The 23,209-nt window shown below is 39.4% G+C and overlaps 1 protein-coding gene across 5 annotated transcripts in view; it reads left to right on the top strand.

Annotated features, from left to right (window-relative positions):
* Nucleotides 1-2,421: 2,421 nt before the first annotated feature.
* Nucleotides 2,422-23,209, top strand: part of STK11 (serine/threonine kinase 11) — a 168,845-nt gene continuing 148,057 nt past the window's right edge. For all 5 annotated transcript variants that reach the window (XR_465843.3, XM_056822248.1, XM_007489369.3 and 2 more), the window contains exon 1: nt 2,422-3,890. Coding sequence is in view for 4 of the 5 variants with exons in the window: in XM_056822248.1 (XP_056678226.1) it covers nt 3,601-3,890 (290 nt within the window). In the remaining variant the exon portion in view is untranslated. The remainder of the gene's footprint in view (nt 3,891-23,209) is intronic.

The raw sequence follows: 23,209 nt of genomic DNA, 5'->3' as shown, positions 1-23,209 counted from the left end.
AAGGGTGGATGAGAACAATTTGTACCTACAGCTTTGAAGATGGCTGAATAAGGCCCTCTGGAGCACTTAGAGCTTGATTAGACATCAAAAAAGACAAGATTATGCATTGCATTACGACTCATCTCCAGTTGTCTTGTTTTTTTGTCTTGCCACTGGACTTAGATGACCCTAGAAGAGAGTGAGGTTGATGACTTTGTGGAATTCTGCCTCACTTAAATCCAATTCATTATTAAGTCAAAAGATGTTACTAGTGATATACTTTTGGTTCTCTTCAAGTAGGAAGAAAAATAACCAGCTCAACACAGGCTGTACTAGATATGATAATACAATAAACATTTTTTAGCTACTGGGGGCCATGTACTATGCTATGCACTGGGCAATCAAATAAGACATTCCCTGCTCTCAAGGAGTTTAGAAGACAACAAAAAAAAGGAAGGTAGAGAAAAGAGCAGAGGGAACTCAGCAGATCAGGGTGACAATGGAGATAAAACCTTGTACTGTAGCTGGTGTGAATTGAAGAGAACAGAAGAATGGGTTTCTGGGGACTTTTTCAATTTAGGCTTAGTTGGGCTCACTTGTTCTAAGGCAAACTTGTAAGCATGTTGAGTGTCCCATTCCTGGGTCTCCCTGTCTCCTGATGCAACAGAAATACCAGCTTTCCTGATGCTAACAGAAACACTGTCCATTGGTGCTCTTCTGTCCCAATTCCCATAAACACATAAACTAAAGGAGGTTTATACTGTTCCAGTAGGATCTACACCAAGGCAAGCCAAGAGGAAGAGCAGTGATGCTGAGGGTCACACAACAGCCAAGCAGAGAGCTCTCAATTTCTGTGGCAACCCCATTCCCATCCAAGGATTAGGTACAATGGAAGAAAGCTGGATGAAGAGTATGGGAACCTGGGATCAAATACCAGTTGGGCTACTTGTTAGCTGTGTGACCTTTGGAAAATCATTTAATCTCCCCTGGTTCTCAGTTCCTTATCTGCATAATGAAGGGCTGGACTTGTCTGTCCCCAAGGTCTATGATGTTGGCTATTCATTTAATCATACATAGGTCAATCTATTAGCCTTTCTGGATTTAAAAAGAAAAGGCTCTAAGAAGTAGCCTGAGGGGCAGCTAGGTGGCTCAGTGATAGAGAGCCAAATCTAGAGATGGGAAGTCCTAGAAATGGGTTTAAATCTGACCTCAGACACTTCCTAGCTGTGTGACCCTGGACAAGTCACTTAACCCCCCCCCCCCCCCCCCCCACGCATTGACTAGTCCTTGGCGATCTTCTGCTCTGGAATCAATACACAGTATTGAGTTTAAGATATAAGGTAAGCGGTAAAAAAAAAGAAAAGTAGCCTGGGCGTGAGTGTAAAGAACATAGATTTGGAGTCAGAGGATTTAAGAGTCCTTGCTGTCATTGACTTCCCTTCCCTTCTCTGGGCCTCAGTTTCCTCATTTGTAAAATGAAGGGCTTGGACAAAACTGCCTTTAGGGCTATCCACCCCCACGCCGTGAATCCAAGAACTGGCCATTAGTTATCCGCCTTATGACCTGGGCTTCTGGCCCCGCCCCTAATTCCCCTTAACCTCCCCCCTCCCCCTTTCGAGTGTCTATCTCGCATCCTCCCCCTCTGCGGGCCGCTCCCCGCCCTCTCCTCAGAATGGGTACCTACTCTGACCAATCAGAGATCGCACTCCACCCCTCAGGGCGGTTCCCTTCGGGAGCCAATCCCTGCTTCGGAGCCCGCTCCGGTCCAAACCGTCCAATCGCCCTGGGCGGCAGGGTGGGGGCCCCTCGACGCCAGCCAACGGCCGCTCACGCCTGCGGCCCGGCGCGTGCGGGGGGGCGGGGCGTACGGCAGCGGCGGCAGCAGCGGCGGCGGCGCCAAGGAGGGCCGGGGGGAGGGAGGTAAACAAGATGGCGGCGGCGTGTCGGGTGCGGAAGGGGGAGGCGGCCGCCCGGAGCGCTCTGAAGTGAGGCGGGGACGCCGGGGGACAGAGCCCGGGCGCCAGCCGCCAGCCGCTCCCTCCTGCCTCCCTCGCTGCTTGCGTGCGTAGCAGGCCCGGTGCCTACTGGGCCGCGTTGGATGGGCCCGGGGCCGCCCGGCCTCCTCAGAGCTGCCCCGTGCGGGGCCCGGCTGTGGGGGGAGCGGCGGCGGCTGCGGCGGCGGCCTGCGCTGCAGGACTCGCCCTCACCGAGCCCGGTCCAGAGAGGCAGCCGAGCCCCGGCCCGGTCCGGCCCCGGGCTGCTCGGGACTCGGAGGGTTGGGGGGAGGGGGCGACTCTCCCGGGGGCCCCGAGGCCCCAGCCCCTTCCCCCCCGCCCCCCGCCCGTTACCTTCGGAGGGAGCGAGGGAGCAGCGGCGACCCCCACAGCCCCCGCCACCGGGACCCTTCCCGGGACGGGTGGAGGGGGACTGGCAACAGACAGCGCTTGGATCTCTCGAGAGCCAAGGAAAGGGCGGGCGTGGGAACCCTCCTTTTAAGTTTACTTCTTCCCCTCCCCAGCCCCGCGCCCCAGACTTGTTCTTTGTTTCTATTTTGAAAAGGCTTCTGGGGTCACTAGGTCGTCTTTAGCACCCCCACTTTTTGTGCAGGTTTAGCTTGCCCCCCCCTCCACCGAATATATTTCTTTCATTTTTGGAGGGGTAGTCACTTCGACCTGTCACTTTTTGGGGGAGGGGCACCGAGAAACCTGGGATTGGGTTAGTTAATTCCCATCTCGTTCCTCCCGGGTGTTACTTGTCTTAGGGAGGGATTTCCCCTGGAGCGGGGTGGGTGGGAGGGAGGGAAAACTTCTCTGATCTCTTTCCAGGACCTCTTTGGTGGAGGCTCCCCTGGATCAGTGTCTTCACATTGACCATTGGGGACTGGCAGTAGGGGACCCTTTGGGAGGGAAGTAGTGGGAAGAATTGGAAGACTGAGTGAGGGATGCCCCCTGTGAAACCTTGATAAGTGTTGAGGGTTTTGAACTTCTGGCAGATATAGAATCCTGGGTGTGTGTGTGTGTATGGGTGTGTGTTGGGGGGGTGGGGTGGGCAAGAGATTAATATTCAGTAGAAGAAACTCAAACAATCACATTTCAACCACCAGTTTATTTTCAAAGGGGGTCAAGTTTGGGATTCAAGGTGCAAAAGTCCTGTGAGCAAGATCTGACTGCTGATCCCAGTTTGTATTTGGGAGCCATGACACAATGGTAATGGAAAGTCCTGAAAAGACTTCACTCTCCTGTATTTGTCCAAGGGTCTAAAGTCCTAGAGGATGACCTAGCACTTAAGAACCCATCCTGGGCCTTTTTAGGGCCAACAGTGAGTAAAGAGACCTGGCTGAGCCAAAACAGTGAGACCAGGTCAAAAATAAGCCAGGTGCCTGTTCAAAAGTTCTTGACATTTTTGCTTGAGAGCCAGGCATTTGGGGTGTATTAGACCCTTAATCAGGGACTACTGAATTACATTAGTACAATCTTTGGAAGAGTTGGGGGTTTTTCTGTTTTTGTTTTTGTTTTTGTTTTTGTTTTTTTGAGAAGAAAAGTTGGGAAAACCAAGAACTCAAGATTGACTTAAGAGATCCTGGTGTGTCTAAAGAAACCTGGTTAAGGAGTTTAATCCAGGATGGATTTGACAGAACCACAGCAGTTGGGCATGTTTACAGAAAGTGAACTTATGTCTGTGGGTATGGACACATTTATTCACCGAATAGACTCCACTGAGGTCATCTACCAGCCAAGACGAAAAAGGGCCAAACTCATTGGCAAATACCTGATGGGAGATTTGCTGGGAGAAGGATCTTATGGGAAAGTGAAGGAGATGTTGGACTCTGAAACACTTTGTAGGAGAGCTGTGAAAATCCTCAAAAAGAAGAAGTTGCGTAGAATCCCCAATGGGGAGGCGAATGTTAAAAAGTAAGTATAAGCTTCTTGCTCACTGGAAACTAACTAGATTTCAGTTTTTTAAATCTCTAAACTGGCAAGCTAGCAAATATCGCATATTCTAGAGAAAAAATGTTAGAAACCCACCTATTCACTACCATCTTAGCCTTAGCTGGATGATAATCATAACTCACTCATGTTAAACCAATAGCCTAAAGCTATAAACTGTTAACACTCATTCTCCAGCTCGTATCTCTGCTGTATTATAGAACTGCTTACTTTGTTGTCATGTGTCTTTCTACTCAATGAAAGTTTGCATTTTCACAGGATGTCCTTCGAAACTACCAGTAGTTACAGTATTTTGCATGACATGCCACCAGTTACTGAGGTCAAACAAGATTTGATTTGTTTATCCTGTTTTAAAGGGAACTCCTGCTGTTACCAAAATGAATTATTTGCACCAGCTTTTCAGTCAGCAGGAAGGAAAACGTAGACCTTTCTGACTTGCTTATGATGTAACATTAGAAACATCAATGACTGCAGGTTCAGGACCCCTGATGAGTTCTGTCTAGTGAGGGAGGTTGCCTGGAGTAAGAAGAGTTCTGAATTGGAGGTCAGAAGTCTTAGGCTGTAGTTCTTCTGACTCTGAGGCTGCTCAGTGGGGAAGTGACCTTGGGCAAGTCATAGCCCTCTTCTGGGCCCGTTTCCTCTGTAAAATGAGGGGATTGAACTGAGTTAGTTCTTAGGCCCCTTTCCTCATTGTGAATCGCTGAATTCTAGTTGTTTTATATTTTGCTATCTTTGCTGTTTATACTGTTCACTGACCTCTTTCTGAAGAGGACTTTATGAATCAGGGCCCTGGGTCCATTAGCTTCAAGGGTACTTGCCAACCTTGACAAAGTGTATGGGTAGGGTTAAATATAGTAGAATGGCAGAATAATTAAAGGAATTGGCTGCGTTGAGTTGAATTCATTATATAAAAGTAAACTTCTTGTTAATATATAATAATCATGTCATCTTACTCACCCCATGTCATTCTATGATTGGGTGTCTTCAACACTTTCCTATTTGTAGTGAGACTTTACACCAAAGAAAGGAAGATAAACTGATGTGCCTTCTTAATGGAAAGTAGTTTTGAACACAGAAAATATATTTTTTTAATCCTTTATTTTCTATCTTAGTATAAATTCTAAAACAGAAGGGCAAGGGCTAGGCAATGGGGGTTGTGACTTTTTCCCAGGATCATACAGTTAGGGGAGTGTCTTGAGGTCTGATTTGAACCCAGTTCCTCCCTACTCCAGGCTTGGTGCTCTGTCCACTATGCTACTAGAAAATATCTTCTTGTTAGTGTCATAAATGAACCTATTTAGCTCTTTGGGGACAGTGTTTGGAAGAGAGAACTGAGGGAAGGGGCTGATGTCCATGATGTAGAGAGCAAGATTAGTCTAGTGATAAGAGCACTGAAAGTACTTTAGGAATTTGAGTTCTGGTTCTGACCCTGCCACATCTCAGTGATGTGACCTTGATCAAGTTTCCCTGATCTAGGCTTCAGTTTCTTCGGCTATAAAAGAAGGATATGGATTAGAGCATTTCCAGCAAGTCTTTGCAGCTCTTAGCCTATGACATGGTAAATGAGGGGACAGATCGTTTAGCCAGTTTGTGTACTCATTTCCCCATATTTTGCCTAGAAGGGTGCTCTCATACTGTTTATTGATATAACATTTTTCCTTCAGTCTGTTTTTACCTTATTCTCTTTTATTTTATATAAGGTGGAACAGTGCCAGATTCCCTCTCCAGGCTTTTTTTTTTTTATGTCACTCACCAGTCCATTCACCTTCACTTTAGTCACCTGTGTCAGTAATAACACGAGTTGTAAGCTTGGACACATTGCTTGCTACTTTTGGTATTTCCAACTCACCTTATTCACTGTTAAATCTAGTGTTTTGAATTGGAGTGGTAAATAGAGATAGTGTCATAGGTTAATCCTTTGCCTATCCAGAACATTTGAGTTTAAAATTTAATCAGTTGGGTAATTTAATTATTTTTTGATGAGATATTTAAAAGTCTTAATGCTTTTGGGCATTAAGTGGGCATAGTCATTTTTGAAAGAATAGAAGAGGCATTGGGGTATAGCAGAAAGAACACTGACCTTGGAGGTTAGAAGACAGGTTCAAATTCTTTACCCTGCCATTTATCATAGAATTTCAGATTTGGGAGGAACCTCAGTGGTCTTGGTTTCTATCATCCCCAGCACCAACAGAGGAACTATGTAGGTTTTATCAGTGACAAATTTCCTGACTAGAGGTAGGTAGGCTAGTGTAGAGGAAATTACTCTGGACCTGGTAATCAGAAGACTTGAATCATTCCCTGCTTAGCCAGTCATTAGCTGTGTGATTTTGGGTAAATAACTTAATCTTTATGAATCTCAATTTACTCACCTTTAAAATGGAAATAACCTTTGCCCTGCCTATATCATAGGTTGTATATATCATATGTATATATATGATATTTCCCCATTGTCCTTGGAACTGCCTGGTCAAATTAGAAGCACTGTAGGCATCTTTTTAAAGTTATATAGTTATGCTTTCTTCATGAGAATAAGGTCTAATAACTTATATCCAGAGTTGACTAGGTTTCCAAGATATTCAAACATTCTCAAAGCTTTCTCTGGTTACCAAGGAAGTACAGTATCTTCCTTTAACTTTGGAAGCTCTTTGTCTGTGAAGAAAAGCCAAGTAACTGGTTAGAAGCAGCTGTCATCTTGTTGAAGAATTGCAGGTAGCTTTATATTTGGAGATCTCAGTTATTGTAGTGAATATTTTCCTTTCAGAAACAATACTTAGGAAAGTAGCCATTTTATGATCTACACAGGATACAGATGTGGAACTAAGTAGGATTTCTGAACTTTGTTATTCTGTGGGACATTTAATTCCGCTTACTGAAGAGCTGGTTAATGCTGATGAATGTAGTACAGTTGGGAGAGATTATTTTGGAATTTTTGGACCTCTATTCCAGCTATAGGGGGAGGCAGCTACTTGGCTCAGTAGATAGCAGCTGTGTGATCTTGAGCAAGTCACATTAATCTCTGTTTGTCTTTATCCACGGGATAAGGAAATGGCAAACCATTCCAGTGTCTTCCAAGAAAACGCAATAAACAGGATAGCCCACAGGGTCCCAAAGAGTTGGACATGACTGTCTGATTGACTGAACAAGAAGATTCTTACTCTGGGACTTTGGACAAGTCACAGAATCTCTCTGAACCTCTGTTTCCTCATCTGATAGATGGATTTGTTGGCCTAGAGAAACCTCCAAGGTCCTGATTAGGCTGAAACATATGGTCTTGGATCTTCCACCAATATCACAGAATTTCAGAACTGAAAAAGGCAGTCTCATATTATGGGGTAGGAATTAAGAGACCTGAGCTTCTGTCCTAATTGTGCCATTGTCTATCTGTGTGTTCTTGAATAAATCAACCTCTCCTGTATTTCTTCATCTGTCAGATGAGATCACTGAACTAGACGACTCCTAAATTCTCTACCAGTTCTTTGGCCTTAGAACCTTGTCCAACTTCCTTGTTCTAAAGGTGAGGAAACTGAGGCCCCTAAAAGGGGAAAATGACTTGTCTTAAATAACAAAGAAACTTTAGCAGTAGAACCAAGAGCTCCTGGCTCCTATCCAGTGTTTTTTCTATTCTGTGTTGCTTCTCAGTTCATCAGTGCACTAAATACATACATAGCATTATATTATGCATTCAGTTTCACAAACCAGGTTCCTGGGTTTCAGGAATTGTCCCTAACCTTTAGCTTACACCATTTGCATAGTGTCTGATTGAGTTCCCTAAATTTGTTATAAATATTAGAAATTGCCACCTCCTTCTTCCTCTAACCAGCTGCTTGGCAGGCTGTGACTCATGCCCTCAGATCTCAGTCCCTTTCTTGCCACACCCAACTGATGCTCTGAAGGAATCTGCTACTAAAAATGATTTTTCCCTTTGGTCTATATTGAGAAGTGTAACAATTAAAATTTAGGGGAGACTGGGGAGACTGAGGCATCTGAGGCAGGTAGAAATTAGTTTCTCTCTGCAAGGAGTATTATAATTTTTAGAGGTTTATTGAAGATTAAGGATTAAAGAAAATACAGGATAAGAAACACGTGTCCAGGCCATAGAGTGGCCTAGACACAACCTCACCTACATTATGAAAAAAAGCCATGCCTGCCCCAAAACGGAAGTCCAAGAGACCCTCAAAAGCCTTTGGATCAGCTTAAATACCTTTTCGATCTCGGCCCAGGTGAGATTACAAGGCATTCTGGGGAAGTGGAGCAAAGGCTTGTGGGGATTGTAGTCCTGTATTCGAGTTTATTATTTACAGAAGGTACTGTTTTTATTTTAAACCAGTGTCCATGACTTGATGTAAAATTTGGAGTTGGAACCCAATTTTATGTAGATAACAGCTTTTTATACTTCAGAGGGTCTTGTGATTTCATTGGCCTGTGTATTCAATTTACACCTTTGATAGTTTACACGAGTTGCTGTGGCCAAAGAAATTCAAAGCAGCTGGTGGTAGGTCTGAGATTGAGCTTCTCTGCATTTAGCTAGACTGGTGATTGTATCACAGTCTGTTGCTGAACATTGGCAAACAGCCTTTGGGGCCTCATGCTATGCTCATGGCCTTAGAGAATTTAGGGTCACCTCCATGCCCTGAAGAGGTCTTAAGTGGTAAAGAAGTTGGGTGTGATTGTTTCAGCCATGAGTTTCTGGGTGAACTTGTTCTTTGAGTTTATGTCTAGCATGAACCAGCTGCAAGGAGAAAAGATCCTTTGTCAATGAGAAGCTTTAATAAACTAAACACTAATAGTCTCTCTTTTAATTAAGTGTAAGGGACCTTTGGTACAAGCCTCAAGAGTATTGTACTCGACTTAAAATGTGCAGTACCTCTGGTCCATTTGAATATTTTGTCTTTAATATACTTTTAAAATTGTATACTTTAAAAAACATAGTAACACAGGAGTTAATTTTATTTAGGTATTCAAAAAACTCTTGTGACAAAATTTAGCTATTCAGCAGCTCTCTTCCTTGCTGAGTAATTATCTCCTCTCTAAAGCTGGCAATGGCTTCCTGAGTAAGTATGGTGTTAACATTCGTTATCAGATTTTTAGGAGTTTTTATTGAATGTAGAGGTCTGGGCTTCCTTTTCCTTTCTATGTGAAGCCAGATATTATATTTGGATTAATTGCTGGATGCCTGGATTTGAATGTTATAATTAAGATTTCAATGAGCCTTGGACTTTGTTGTAGTTTTCTGGGGTGAGGTGTATCAAATTCAGGCTGTTAATTAATTTTTCTCATTGGGTGATATCAGTATTGGGAAAATTCTGCTTTGAGAATATGAGCAGAAGGTGGCTAGTTTGAATCTATACTCATATTAACCCACTGCAACCTTAGGAGTTTAAGCTATCAAAGGTCTTAAACATCTCTGGTTATTTCACTGTTTGTCTTGCCACTTCCTTTAGCAGAAAGAAGGAATGATTTTGAAATAAAGATGTGACTTTAAATGGACAGTGTGAGATGGAAGCACACAGGGAGGTGATTTATTAGTTTGTTCCAATACTTTTAGACTGGGAGAATTATTCTTTAAAATAAACAAGAACTTTGACAGAGAGTTTCTCCTAAGGTCCAAAAGATGAAGAAGAATGGGAAGAAGGAGCTGCCTTTAGAGGAAATATTGAAGGGAAAGTGGCAAGAACTTTGAATAACAGTATAGGAAAAATAACTGTTGATTCAAAGATAGTTAAAGTGAGATTATTGGGACAGGAAGAGGTCTAGAAACTCTTTCTAGTGTACTGTTCTGGTCCCCCGTCCCCCAGTCATATTATAGGTGAGGAAACAGGTTAGATTACTTTTCCAAGATCCTATAGCTCCTTAGCAGAAGAACCATACTTTAGTCAATAAGCAAGACAAAGAGTGATTTTAAAAAAACTAGATAGAAGAAGTCTTGGGAGAGGACCTTATAGAAGAAATAGAGTGACTTTCTTGTGATTTGAAACTAAGATTATCTCCCAGTAAACCTTACTTCTGGAGGTGGGGGAAGGAGGTTTTTTAAAAATTTGTACCATTTGCCTTAGAATCAGATTCTAAGGCCAATTAGCAGTAAGGGCTAGGCAATGAGGGTTAAATCACTTGTCCAGGGCCACACAGCTAGGAAGTGTCTGAATCCAAATTTGAACCCAACATCACCCTTTTCTAGGCCTGAGCCACCCAGCTGCTCCTGGGGGAAATGAACATAGTAAGCAACAAACATGAACTTTTCAAAAAGAACAAAATACTCCAAAAGAATAACATATGAAACAAATTTTTGTTATGTACAGGTTTTTAAACTTCTATTAAATTTAACAGAGTGGTAACAAAATTGTTCTGATTGTGTTACATTCTGAATTTTTTTCTTTTGTATATATTTTTTAAAAGTGTTTTATTGTTACTTCTTTCTTTCTGTCTGTCTTTCACTTCTGGTCAGCTCTCTTCCATCGGAGCCTTCCCTAGTAAACAAATATGGTCAAGTAAAATAAATCAGTACTTTACTCTTGCATTACCTTATCCCCTGACCATCAGGTGAATTTTACATTTTTCAGAAATATAGTGCAGATAAACTGCTTGTAATGACTGATTAGATTGTATAGACTGCAGTAGAAAGTTGGCTTTTCTGTAAGTGCTCTTGACTGACAGCCTCCTACCTCTCTTTTCCCTCCCCCTCCCCCAAGTTCTTGGACTTGAGTTATTTTAGGCAAGAGTTTGAGACATTCAGACTGCATCTGTCTTCTAGCACCTGGCACAATACTTTCAGTACTTGAGTACTTACATATTTGAGTGAATGGTTAGTTGATTTTTGTTTTTTGCTGTACCTAACTACATAGGTTCTATGTATATCTACAAAGCTATCTACATAGCTTCCTGCCCATTAGGTTGTTGGAAGATGTGAGCTTTGGTTCTGGCTCTCAAACCAATGCAATGTGTTATTTTATACAGGACATTTTTACTTCATCATGGTTGTTTCCTTGTCTGTAAAAAGGGTAGGAGGTGGAGAATTGTAGTATAGGAAAGGAAATAGGCATTTAGATAATGCCTACTATGTACCAGGCACTTTATAAATATTCCCATTTGAGCATTAGTTTAGAGGATTTGTAAGATCTCTTTTGGCTCTAAGATCCTATGTTTATAAATTATTGGTGGTCAGAGAATCTAAGGCAGTATGGCAATTAAAAGTAACCTGGCATCATTATTCCAGACTGCCTGCCATTCCTGGGGTATGATATGAGACTTGTTCTCAGACATATTAAGCTAGAATTTCCCCCAGGACAATTTTAGTAAGTCTTATCCTAAATTCCCTTCTTTTTCAGTTTTTCTGTTTTAGTTTGACAAGCTAATACTTTGTACAGTTATTTTATTTTCTTTTTGCAAAGCATGAACAATTCTTATGACTTTAGTCCTTTGTGTGGGGTTTTTTGTTGTTGTTTTGTTTTGTTTTTGGTTGGGAGGGAGGTTAGTCAACAAATTATTTCATATTGAGTTTCAGAAGCAGCCAAACTGAACCTTATTACCAGTCTTCAGAGAAAACATAAAATAGGCAAGAAGTCCAATTTAGATTTTCAGTGTGGAGTAAATCTCTTTAGACTTGATGTTGTTCAGCCTCCCCCTTCTGTCAAGTTTTACATGTAAACTAAGTACTGTTTCCTCCAATTTAAGAATCACTTCCTGTACTTCTGCATAATCCAGATGGTCTGAGTCCTCGGCATTGGGCTTTCTCTTCATAGATGTTTATTGATTTTCTTTTCTAATAAAACAAAAAAAACACATGTAATAAGTCATTATTAGGCCAGCCTGATTATAGAAAATGTCCTCATATCAAAAAAGGAAGCATATTTGGAGCTTAACTTTGAGGGAAGAATTCGGTGCTTTTTGCTTGTATTTATATGAATTCTTCTGGGGAAAAAAAACACTACTAAAAAATGACCATTATTATGTCTCTGGTAGCTAATCTGGTTAGTCAGCTATTTGTTATGTATTTATTTATTATATCTCCTCTTTTCTTATATGTCCTCTGACAGGACAGTGTCTATGACAAATATACAATCTGTGACAACTAATAATATTTGCAATAACTAGAGTGCAAAATAGAAGGTGATAGCATGATAAATACAGAGAACTATTTGAAGTTAGAATCAATCTATCAGCAAACATTTATGAAGTACCTGCTCTTGTGCCAGGGTCTGTGTTTAATTGCTGGATACAAAAAGAGACAAAAGACAGCTCCTGTCCACAAAGAGCTTACAAACTAATGGAGACCACATGCAAACAAATTTATACAGAGCAAGCTGTAGAGAATAAAGAGGTGATAATTAACAGGCACTGAACAGAAACACTTTGGAATTAAGAGGGATTGGGAAAGGTTTTCTATGGAGGGTAGAATTTTAGTTGGGAAGCCAGGGAGGTAAATAGACTGAGGGGAGGAGAGAGAGCATTCCAGGAATGATGAAGAGACAGGAAAAATGCCTGGAGCTAAGAGATGTTCTTAGAACTGCTAGGAGGCCAGTCACTTGCTTGGAGGAGTAGTGTGTAAGGACACTGGGATATTTAGGAGGGTCCTAGGTTATGAAGGACTTGTAAACAGAGCAGTTTTTAATTTGATCCTAGAGATGATAGTCACTGGAGTTTGTTGACTGGAAGTGGTAGTGCCATGATCAGGCCTGCACGTTAGGAAAATCACTTTAGTGGCTGAATAGAGGATGAACTGGACTGGGGAGAGACTTGAGGCAGGTAAACCCCATCAGCAGGCTATTGCAATAGTCCAGGCACGAGGTGATGTGAGCCTGGACCAGGTTTCTGGTAGTGTCAGAGGAAAGAAGGGGGCATATGAGAGAGAGATTGCAGATGAAATTGACAGGCTTGGGCAACAATTTGGATATGAGGAGTGAAAGTTCAGGATGAGTTCTAGATTGTGAGCCTGAGGGAGACTGGAGTTGCTCTTTACAGTAATAGGGAAGGTAGGAGGTGGGGGAAGCTTAATGGGAAAGATAATGATTTTGTTTTGGACATGTTGAATTGAAGATGTTGATTGGACATCTAATTTGAAGCATCTGAAATGCAGTTGGAGATATGAGGTTAGAAGTCAGCAGAGTTTGGGATAAGATGGGATGATTTGAAAATCATCAGCATAGGGATAGTAATTAGATTAGAGAAAGGAAATAGTTCCATCAGGGGAAGGTTATCATTGAAAGTAGCATTTTAGGGGACAGCTGGGTGGCTCAGTGGATTGAGAGCCAGGCCTAGAGACAGGAGGTTCTAGGTTCAAATCTGATCTTAGATACTTCCCAGATGTGTGACCTTGGAAAAGTCACTTGACCCCCATTGCTTAGCCCTTACCACTCTTCTGCCTTGGAACCAATACACAGTATTGATTCTAAGATGGAAGGTAAGAGTTTTCAAAAAAATAAAGTGTCATTTGAACTGACTCTCAAAGAATGAGTAGGATTTTTAAAATATCAAGTATTTATTAAGCATATTTAATGTGCCAGGCAGTAGGGATATAGAGACATAAAATAGACCCACTGAAGGAATACAATATATATATATATACATGTAAATACAAGGTAATTTAATTGAGGGTTGGGAAGGCACTGCCAGCTGGGGGAGTAGAATCAAAGATGTTTTCAGAGAGGAGGTAGTACTTAGGCTGAGTTTTTATTTTTTTTTTATTTTTTTTTACAGACCAATTGCTTTAATGAATATTGATGCACAAATATTAAATAAAACACTAACAAAGAAACTACTGCAATATATTACAGGGATTATTCACCATGACCAAGTAGGATCCATACCAGGAATGCAAGACTAGTTCAATATCAGCAAAATCATCAACATAACTGACAGTGTCAATTACCAAATTAGCAGAAATCACATGACCATCTCAATAGATACAGAAAAAGCCCCTGACAAAATGCAATACCCATTTTTATTAAAAATACAAGAAACCGGGGGCAGCTGGGTGGCTCAGTGGATTGAGAGCCAGAGGCTCAGAGATGGAAGGTCCTGGGTTCAAATCTAGCCTCAGACACTTTCTAGTTGTGTGACCCTGGGCAAGTCACTTAACCCCCATTTAGGCTGAGTTTTTAAAGAGACTAGTGTTTTAAAATTTTTTTTCTCATTGATATCTTTTGATTTTACATGATCTTCATTTCCAGATACATCTCCCCCTACACTGCCCAGACAGCCATCACTTATCACAAAGAATAAAAAAAGAGAAAGAAAAAAGCAGCTTAGCAAAACTTACCAACATGAATTTTGACTCTTTATGTTTTACCTCTTTAGTCTTCCACCTCTGCAAAGAAAGGAATGGAGGTATATTCTTATATATATTATTTGGGGCTAAATTAAATAATTTTAATCATACAACAGTTTGTCCCCTTTTGATTTTGTTTGTCCTTTCTGTTTCCATTGTTGTCATTGTGTGTATTGTTTTACTAGCTCTTCATCAATTCATATAAATCTTCCCATGCCTCTTTGTATTTTTTTTTTATTTATTATTTCTTCTGGCAGTAATCTGTTATATTCTGGAACCCCAGTTTGTTTAGGCATTTCCTAATTGTCAGGCATTTATTCTGTTTGCAGTTTTTTGCAAGAACAAAAAAATGTTCATCTTAAGTACTTTATAGTATAATTGGACCTTTCCATCTAATTTTGACTTTTTTGGTGTATGCTTATCTGTGAGTCAAATGGTGTTACAATTTTAGTAACTTTCTTTTAACATAATATAGATTAAAGTTAAACAGTATAAATTGTCACTATAGTAAATTTTAGACATGAGGGGGATAGCCTCAAAGGCATGGAGATGGGAAATGGAATGTCATGTGAAGAACAGCAAGAAGGCCATAGAAGCTAGACCATAGACAAGTAATATGTAATAGTGAATTGAAAACCATATGTCGAAACCAGATTATGAATGGATTTTATGTCAAACAGAAGAGATTGTGTTTGATCCTAGAAGCAAAAAGATGCCACTGGCATTATTGATAATGGCTAATATTTGTATAGTGTTTTAAGGTTTTCAAAGTACTTTACAAATATTCTCTCATTTTATCATCCCCCCAGCAACCCTGTGAAGAAGGTGCTACTATAATCCTCTTTTTTTTTTTATAGATGGGGAAACTGAGGCAGACAGGGTAGATGACTTTAACAGGGTCAGATAGTTAAGTGTCAGACTAGATTTGAACTTAGATCCTCTTGCAAGAGGCCTAGGCCAACCTTTTGTATCTACCACCACTGAGCTATTGCTACTTTATTCAGGAAAGTGATATGGTCAGACCTGTGCTTTGTATAAGGCAAGAGAAGATCATTCTAGATGTAGGGTAACTTTGAGCACAGGGATATTGAGTAAGTTCAGCATTTCTATTTTTTTTTTAAATATTTACCTTCCATCTTGGAATGAATACTGTGTATTGGTTCCAAGGCAGAAGAGTGGTAAGGGCTAGGCAATGGGGGTAAAGTGACTTGCCCAGGGTCATACATCTGAGAAGTGTTTGAGGCCAATTTGAACCTAAAACATCCCATCTCTAGACCTGGCTCTCAACCACTGAGCTACCAAGCTGCCCCCTCAGCATTTCTTTCTTTCTTCCTTTTTTTTTGGTAAAACCCTCACCTTTCATCTTGGAGTCAATACTGGCTCCAAGGCAGAAGAGTGGTAAGGCAATTCTAAGATTAGAAGGTAAGGGTTTTAAAAAAAAAGGAAAGGCAAAAATGGGGAAAGTGTCATAGTAATACAGCATTAAAAAAAATTTTTTTTAAATCTTTACCTTCCATCTTAGAATCAATACTAGGTATTGGTTCCAAGGCAGAAGAGTGGTAAGGGCTAGGTAATGGGGGTCAAGTGACTTGCCCAGGGTCACACAGCTGGGAAGTGTCTGAGGCCAGATTTGAACCCAGGACCTCCTCTCTCTGGGCCTGACTCCATCCACTGAGCCACCCAGTTGCCCCCATAACACTGCATTTTCACTGTTCTAGTGGCTTTGAATGCCAGACAAAGAGATTTAACCTTTATTCAATGACCAGTAGGTAGTTGCTGAGAATTTTTGACTGGATGTATGGTACCTTCTCACCTGTGTTTTAGGATGATCTTTTTAAGTAAATGTTTTATGGATGCTTTTTGTTTAACATCAGTATTTCTCCCTTGTGATTACTGTCTCCCCTCTTTAGAACTCTCTTGTGTAACAATGAAGGATAATTCATAGCATCATATATTTAGAGCTCGAAGGAACATCAGAGAACATTTAGCCTAACCTCCATATTTTACATGTGTGTAAACAGGTTAAGAATGGTGGGGGAATTTTCCTCAACTCTCCCAAGGTAGCAGTTAAGATTTGAACCTAGTTTTGTGATGCTAGGTTTTAGCAGTCTTTTTTTTTTCTTCCTGACAGTGCTATAACTTTTTACTTAGCAAAACATGTTGATTATGTGTGACAATATATGCCCTGCTGCCCCTTCAGTCTATCACTTCTCTGCAGAGAGGAGGGGTGGATATTTCACTATATTCCTCTTGACTCTAAAGTTAAGATCAGAGTGAGAATCCTTTTGTTTTCCTTTTTTACTACAGTTGTCCTAAACATTTTTAATCTTTGTTTGCTCTTTTGCTTTAAAAATTTTACCATTTTATCTCACATTTCTTTTTATTCCTCATAATTGTCAATTTTAATGATATTCTATTAATGCATCCTCACTTAAAATATTGTTTTTCATCTTCCTTTTTTTCTAAAGATGTAGTCATATTTATATAAATCCTGAGTCTGTCTTTGTAGGTTAACTATCAGATATTTTGTATGTTTTGTACTTATTTTAAATAAAATTTCTTTGTCTCCATCTGCTGGATTTTGGTAGTAATATGAGTTGTTTTCATATCTTTCTAGTTTATAGAAGTTATGGTTTTGATTGCTTTGTTGAAAACCTGGGACTCTTTAAACTATATCATCTGTAATCATAATTCTGCTTCCTCTTTGTGTATGCTTATTCAATTTTTTTTCCTTGCTTTTTTGCCGTAGAATTGTGTTAAATAACAACAGTGACATTGGACATCTTGCTTTACCAATGATCTTATTGAAAAGCTTATAACATAGCTCTATTACAGACAAGTAATACTAATTCTTGGTTTTAGATAATTTTATCAGATTAAGCCAAGGTCTGTACCTATATTTTTTGGTGGTGGTGTTTTAAAACATAGGTGAGTGCTTTTGTCTTTTTGGACTTTCTCTGCATTTTTTGATGTTTGTGATTTTAGTGTTAATAGGATCTTGCATTCTGATAGTTTTTTCAGGCAGGTTATTCTAGTAGCTGTGTAGTGGATGGATTAATGAGGGATAGACTGGAATTAGGAAGAACAATATAAACTTTGCAACAGGCTTATTTATAAGTGTACTAAAAGTAGATACTATGAGGAGACAGAAGTGATCTGTTATGGAGGTGGAATTGACATCACTTGGAAGCTGATTGGCTGTGTGGGCTGAGAGGGAAGGAAGAGTATAGTAAGTATGACTTGAGGTTGTGGATCTGAGTGATTGGAAGGATGGCAAATGCATATAAAAATAAATATTTGGAGAAGTCTGTTTAGAAGAAATCATGAATTACATTTTGGATATATTGAGTTTTAAATGCTAGTAGGCTGTCCAGGTGGGTAAGTTTAGCAGTTGTTGATACAGGAATGATTAGAATGTAAATTTTTTCAGGGCAGGGAATATTTTTACTTTTTATTTGTATCCTCTGCACTTAGAAGAGTTAATGCTTAAGAAATACTTTTTGATTGATTGGGATTGGAGTTCATAAGGTTTCCATGTTATATATAGATATTTTATATATATATATATGCATATATATATTTCCATCCAATATATAGATTTGGGAGTCATCTATGTAGATGTGATAATTAAATTAGATGACCTCTCAGGTTTCTTCTAGCTTTAAATTTATGGTATTAAAACCACAGGACTGATGATGACATCACCAAATAACAGAGAATGGAGAAAAAAGAGAAGAGGGCCCAAAACAGGGCCTAGGTTGGGGGGGGGGCGTGGATAATAATCTAGCTAAGGAGATTGAACAGGAATCATCTCTCAGGTGGGAAGAAAACTTTGAAAGAGCAGCATCATGGAAACTAGGAGAGAGACTATCTAGGAAAAGGGGTTTTTCATGGGTGTTGCACTAAATAAATGGTTTACTGCTTATTTTTAATGCCATTAACACTCAAAGGAAAAAGCAGTAGAACTATTATTAGTTACATTTTCAAAGATGATCCCATACTTTGTACATATGTTCAAATTTGTATACCCGTATTGTTTCCCTTGGCAGAATGTAGGTTCCTAGAGGGCAGTTACTGTTTCATTTGTCTTTGTATCTGTATTGAGCTTAGCACAATGCTTGACACAGAATAAATTTATATTAAATTCTAGCTGATTGTAAAAAACAAGAGACTAGGCAGTAATAGAACTGAGTAGATTCAGAACTGTGTTGATTGATGTACCCAAAGGGTAGGGGTTTATTTGTCATCATGGACGGAGGTCTCTAGTGCAGTTGGGCTTGACTCTGTGCTCTTTAGGAGAGATTAATACACTGGATGATAGGATCCAAAAAAATCTTGATATATATTGGAGCTCTGGGCATAAATGTAAAGTCCTGCTAAAAATCCACTTTACAAATAACAAGAAGAGGGATGTAGTTAAATAACGGTTTATCTGAAAAAGATCTGGAGGTTTTGCTGGATGCAAGTTTAAAATTAATCTTGTGCCATAGGAACCTGAAAAGCTAATGTAGCCCTAGGTTTCATTAAAAAAATTAGAAAGGTGAGTCATATTGTACATATCTGGGTTGTTATTGTATTCAGTTCTGGCTGCCACAGTTAAAGTGAGACATTGATGAACTACAGAATGGTTAGAGGAGGTCAACTTTGATGGTGAAGGGCTTTTAGACAATGTCATATGACGATTAAAGGAATTGGGGATGTTTATTGGAGAAGATTTGCTTAAAGTTATGTGATAACTGTGGGGGTGGATCTAGAGATTAATCTTGTTCTATTTGGCTGCCAAGGGCAGAACCAGGTACAATTGGTGAATGTTCCAAAGAAGCAAATTTAGGATTAAAGTCTGGAAAAACCCTCCTAACATTCAGAACTATCCAAAAGTGGAATGGGGCCATTTCAAGAGGGTGGTGAATTCTTCTCATATAAGCAGGATTGGTTGTGATCATGATCTCCTGTCATTCCATTTCACCCTATTCTTTCCCCTTCCTAAACTTATTCTTATTTTATATTTTTAAAATCTTTATTTCTAATGCAGAAGAGCAGTAAGGGTTAGGCAATTGGGGTTAAGGGACTTCCCCAGGGTCAAACATCTAGGAAGTGTCTGAGGCTAGATTTGAACCCAGGACTTCCTATCCACAGGCCTGGCTCTCTTTCCACTAAGCCATCTATCTGCCCCTCTAAACCTATTCTTAATTCTCACCATGAGATCCAGTTGCTCTACCATTCAGTACAATAGGGGCCTGTATCCATAGGGGAGATATATATATATACACACACACACACACATACATATATATATATATATATATATATATATATATATATATATATATATAAGTGTTATATGCTCCTGACTGTAGATATAACTCAAGGCTCCATGTTAGTCCTTTTCCTCTTCTCTCTAAATATTTCTTAATGATCTTTCATCAGTTTCCATGGATTCAGTTCCTATTTCTGTGTCCTGTAGTTATATATCGTGCCCTAGTTTCTCTCAAGCTCACTTGGCACAAATTTTGTCTGCTGGATATTCAGTCCAGTCAAACTGGACATTTAAGTATCTAAAATCCTAAGGCAGAATTTGCTATTTTTTCTTTTCTAACTATATCCCTCTTCTGAATTTCCTTATTTCTCCCCAGGCTTCATAATCTAGTTTTTACATTTGAATCTTTTCCCTTCCTCACCAATCATTTGCCATATCTTGACCTTTGTTCCTTCACAGTATCTCTTGCCAACTTTTTTCTATTCACAGAGCTAGCACCCTGCTTTTGGCCCTTTTTCTCTCACTTTGTTACTATTTGTTATTTATTTGTTACTATTGTAACAGCTTTTTCATTTGTCTCTTTCTTCTCTAGTCCATCCTTCACAGAGGTACCAAAGTGATTTTCCTGAAGTTCTAGATCTGATCATGTACTCCCCTATTCAGTAAACTCTAATGATCCCCTGTTGTCTTTAAGCCCAAATATAAGTGACTTGACTTTTAAAACCCTGTACAACCTGGCCCAGAATATCTTTCCAGTCTTATTACACTTTATTTCTATTCCTGCATCCTGTGATCCAGCCAGAACTCCTTACTGTTCCTCACACAGGACTCCCCATGTCTATTCTTGCCATTGCATAAACTGTACTCCATACCTGTTAGAAGTTAGGACATACCACAATATGTTATTAGAGGAGACTTGGTAAAGGGCCTATGTAGAGTCTTAGATATGTTAAGCTATAAACTTTTTTGTGTGCTAATATTCATTGTGGATAATTGTATAAAATTAGGAAGCTTAAAGAGAGAAGATGATGAAGCCTGTTGAAATGGACATCTTTTTTTTCTAAAACACTACAGATTTTCATAACAGAAGAAACAAGGGGCTATCATCTTTAGTAATCATAGTAATTGGAAGATTTTTTAGGGCAATGTTTAGAAAGAGTTTTGTTGGTTCCGGTTTTCATGCTATAGCAGAAAGAATGCTTTGCAAGACAAGGATCCTTGGATTTTAGTTCTAGCTTTTTTCTTAAACACTTGTGTGACTGGGAATTACTTCCTATCTTTGGATTTCAGTTTCTTTAATAGTAAGATGACAGTTTCTTCTAGCTTACAATTCAGTGACTCACTGAAAATATCTAAAGGGATTAAAAGGAAAGTTTTGAAGTTTTATGGAAATTATATACTGCATTATCATTCTCTCAATATCATACCTAATTTTTTGAATACTATGTGGTCATTTTTATATAAGTTATGTTTGTGTTGGCAATATAGCTCAGAGGTGAAGTTGGATACATAGATTTTTTTGGGGGGGTGGATATATACATATTTTTGATGATTTTTTGCATAAAGGCAGTTAAATCTGGGGTGCTTATGAGATCACTTAGAGGCATAGAAAACCCAGGGAAGCCTTGGGGGAATAACCTTGATTTATGAGTAAGATATAATCATGTAGTTTCTGTTTCCTTAAAGGTAATCATGGATTTCTTAACGAATTTTTAGTATCTTAGATTGGGAAGGGACCATAGAGGCCATCTGGTCCAACTATTTAATATCCTAAGATAGAGTAGTGATTGAATTAGCTTGACACAACTGGTTTTCCAGAGTAACATACCAGATAGTCAGTGCCAAATGCTAATGATTCTGAACAAGAAGAAATGTTTTCCCCACCCTGTCAGTTTTTTATAGCTTAATGGTGGAAGTTGAACAGTTTCTTGCTCTCTGTCACATATGGCTTGGATGATCACATATGGCTTGGATGACCAGCAGCTTTTGGTATTGATGGAGGACTTGGATACTGCATCAGTAAGTGTTTCTCTAAGCCTTCAGTGAAACTGAGAGCATTTTCATGGTACAACATAACAGAAAGTTCCTATCTGTGACTTCTGGAGCCAAATTAGCAATGACAAACCTAGCCCAGATGAATAGCATTTTAAACACTTTGTAATGCCTTAGTACTGACTTTGTTGATTTTTTTCTTTTGTATCACTTATGTTTCTAAATATCTTCCTCATACCATACTGAGCTGTCTATAATGAAGAATAAAAAAAAGGGGGAGGGAAATAGACAAATCATCAACCAAGTGACATTTTTTACTGTCTCTCATGCTTGACTAACTAAAATGAAGTTTGTTTGAATTTTAACTGCATAGTTTGTTTGAGCAAAAGCTTCAACTTTGTCATTCTGTTCTACAGTCTCTCTATCCCTTTTCTGGTAATAAATTCATCCTTTATCCATATTCAATAAAGATATTTTCTTCTTTGCTTTTCTGATTTGTTTATGATATGTGGCACCTTTTAACTAGGTTATGTAACTGTTTAGAGCTTGTTGTGAGATAGGTATATGTGTGAGATCTTGGTCTAATTCTGATTTCTGTTGGACTGCTTTACAATTTTTTCACTGTTTTTTTTTTGTTTGTTTGTTTCACAATGACATTTAATTACTTAGTTATTTTTTTCATGGCCATTTGGTTTTCTGGAGAGCAGATTTCCCCAAATACCTCTATTCTTTTGCACCTATCTTATAAGCTACGAGCCTTGTCTCCTGTCATCAACTAGGAATCTGTTAGACCTACACTAATGCCCTTTAAGTTGCTTTAGTCATTTAATCCACTTTAGCCTTTTAGTGTAGTGATATGACTATAATTAGAGCTGCTTGCACCAACTCTCCAATTCTATCTTCCTGCAAACTAAATGGACCCTTCACTTCATTATTTGGAAGGTCACTAGAGCTTTACATCCCTTGAAGGGTAATGTTAAAGGTCATTCACTGCTGTCATGGCCATCATTATTTCTTTCCTATTCAGAAATCAAAAACATTTTATATATAACTGACCTCCAGAACCTAGATATCTGTGGCATAAACTAATCAAATGTGATATAGGAAGACTGGGCTCTTTGAAGTGGGTGCTTTGTTAATCTGTTACTGTAGTTTACTAATTTTATTTTTATTTTATTTTTAAATTTTTAAACCCTTACCTTCCATCTTGGAGTCAATACTGTGTATTGGCTCCAAGGCAGAAGAGTGGTAAGGGCTAAGCAATGGGGGTCAAGTGACTTGCCCAGGGTCACACAGCTGGGAAGTGTCTGAGGGCAGATTTGAACCTAGGACCTCGACCTGGCTCTCAATCCATTGAGCTACCCAGCTGCCCCCAGTTTACCAATTTTAGATGAAAATGGGCACCTGGACTTTATATATTAAACTAGAGAGAAGAAATTGGGCAGCATTTATCAAGCTGATTTTCCTTTTTTTTTTTTGTGGTGGTGGGATCTAGGCTAATGGATTCTCAGGGACTCACTGTTTGAATGGGGTGGTAGAGATCAGTCCAAATTATGATGTAGTTTAGCAAACATTTTGCTAGTCATTCAGTTAATGAATATTAAGTACCTACTATGCCTCCTGAGGGAATTTGTTAGAACTTGGAATACAACAAAGGGAACAAAGTAGTTAGTATAATAGAAAGCCATGGAACTGGACTTTGAAGATCTAGGTCAGATCATGGTTCTGTTTCATGATATAGAGCATATCACATAAGCTCTCACATAACTGCTG

Source organism: Monodelphis domestica, chromosome 3 (assembly GCF_027887165.1).
Source record: "Monodelphis domestica isolate mMonDom1 chromosome 3, mMonDom1.pri, whole genome shotgun sequence".
In the NCBI taxonomy this organism is placed as follows: domain Eukaryota; kingdom Metazoa; phylum Chordata; class Mammalia; order Didelphimorphia; family Didelphidae; genus Monodelphis; species Monodelphis domestica.
Note: the sequence above shows the minus strand (reverse complement) of the source record. Positions and strands in the feature narration are given on the sequence as shown.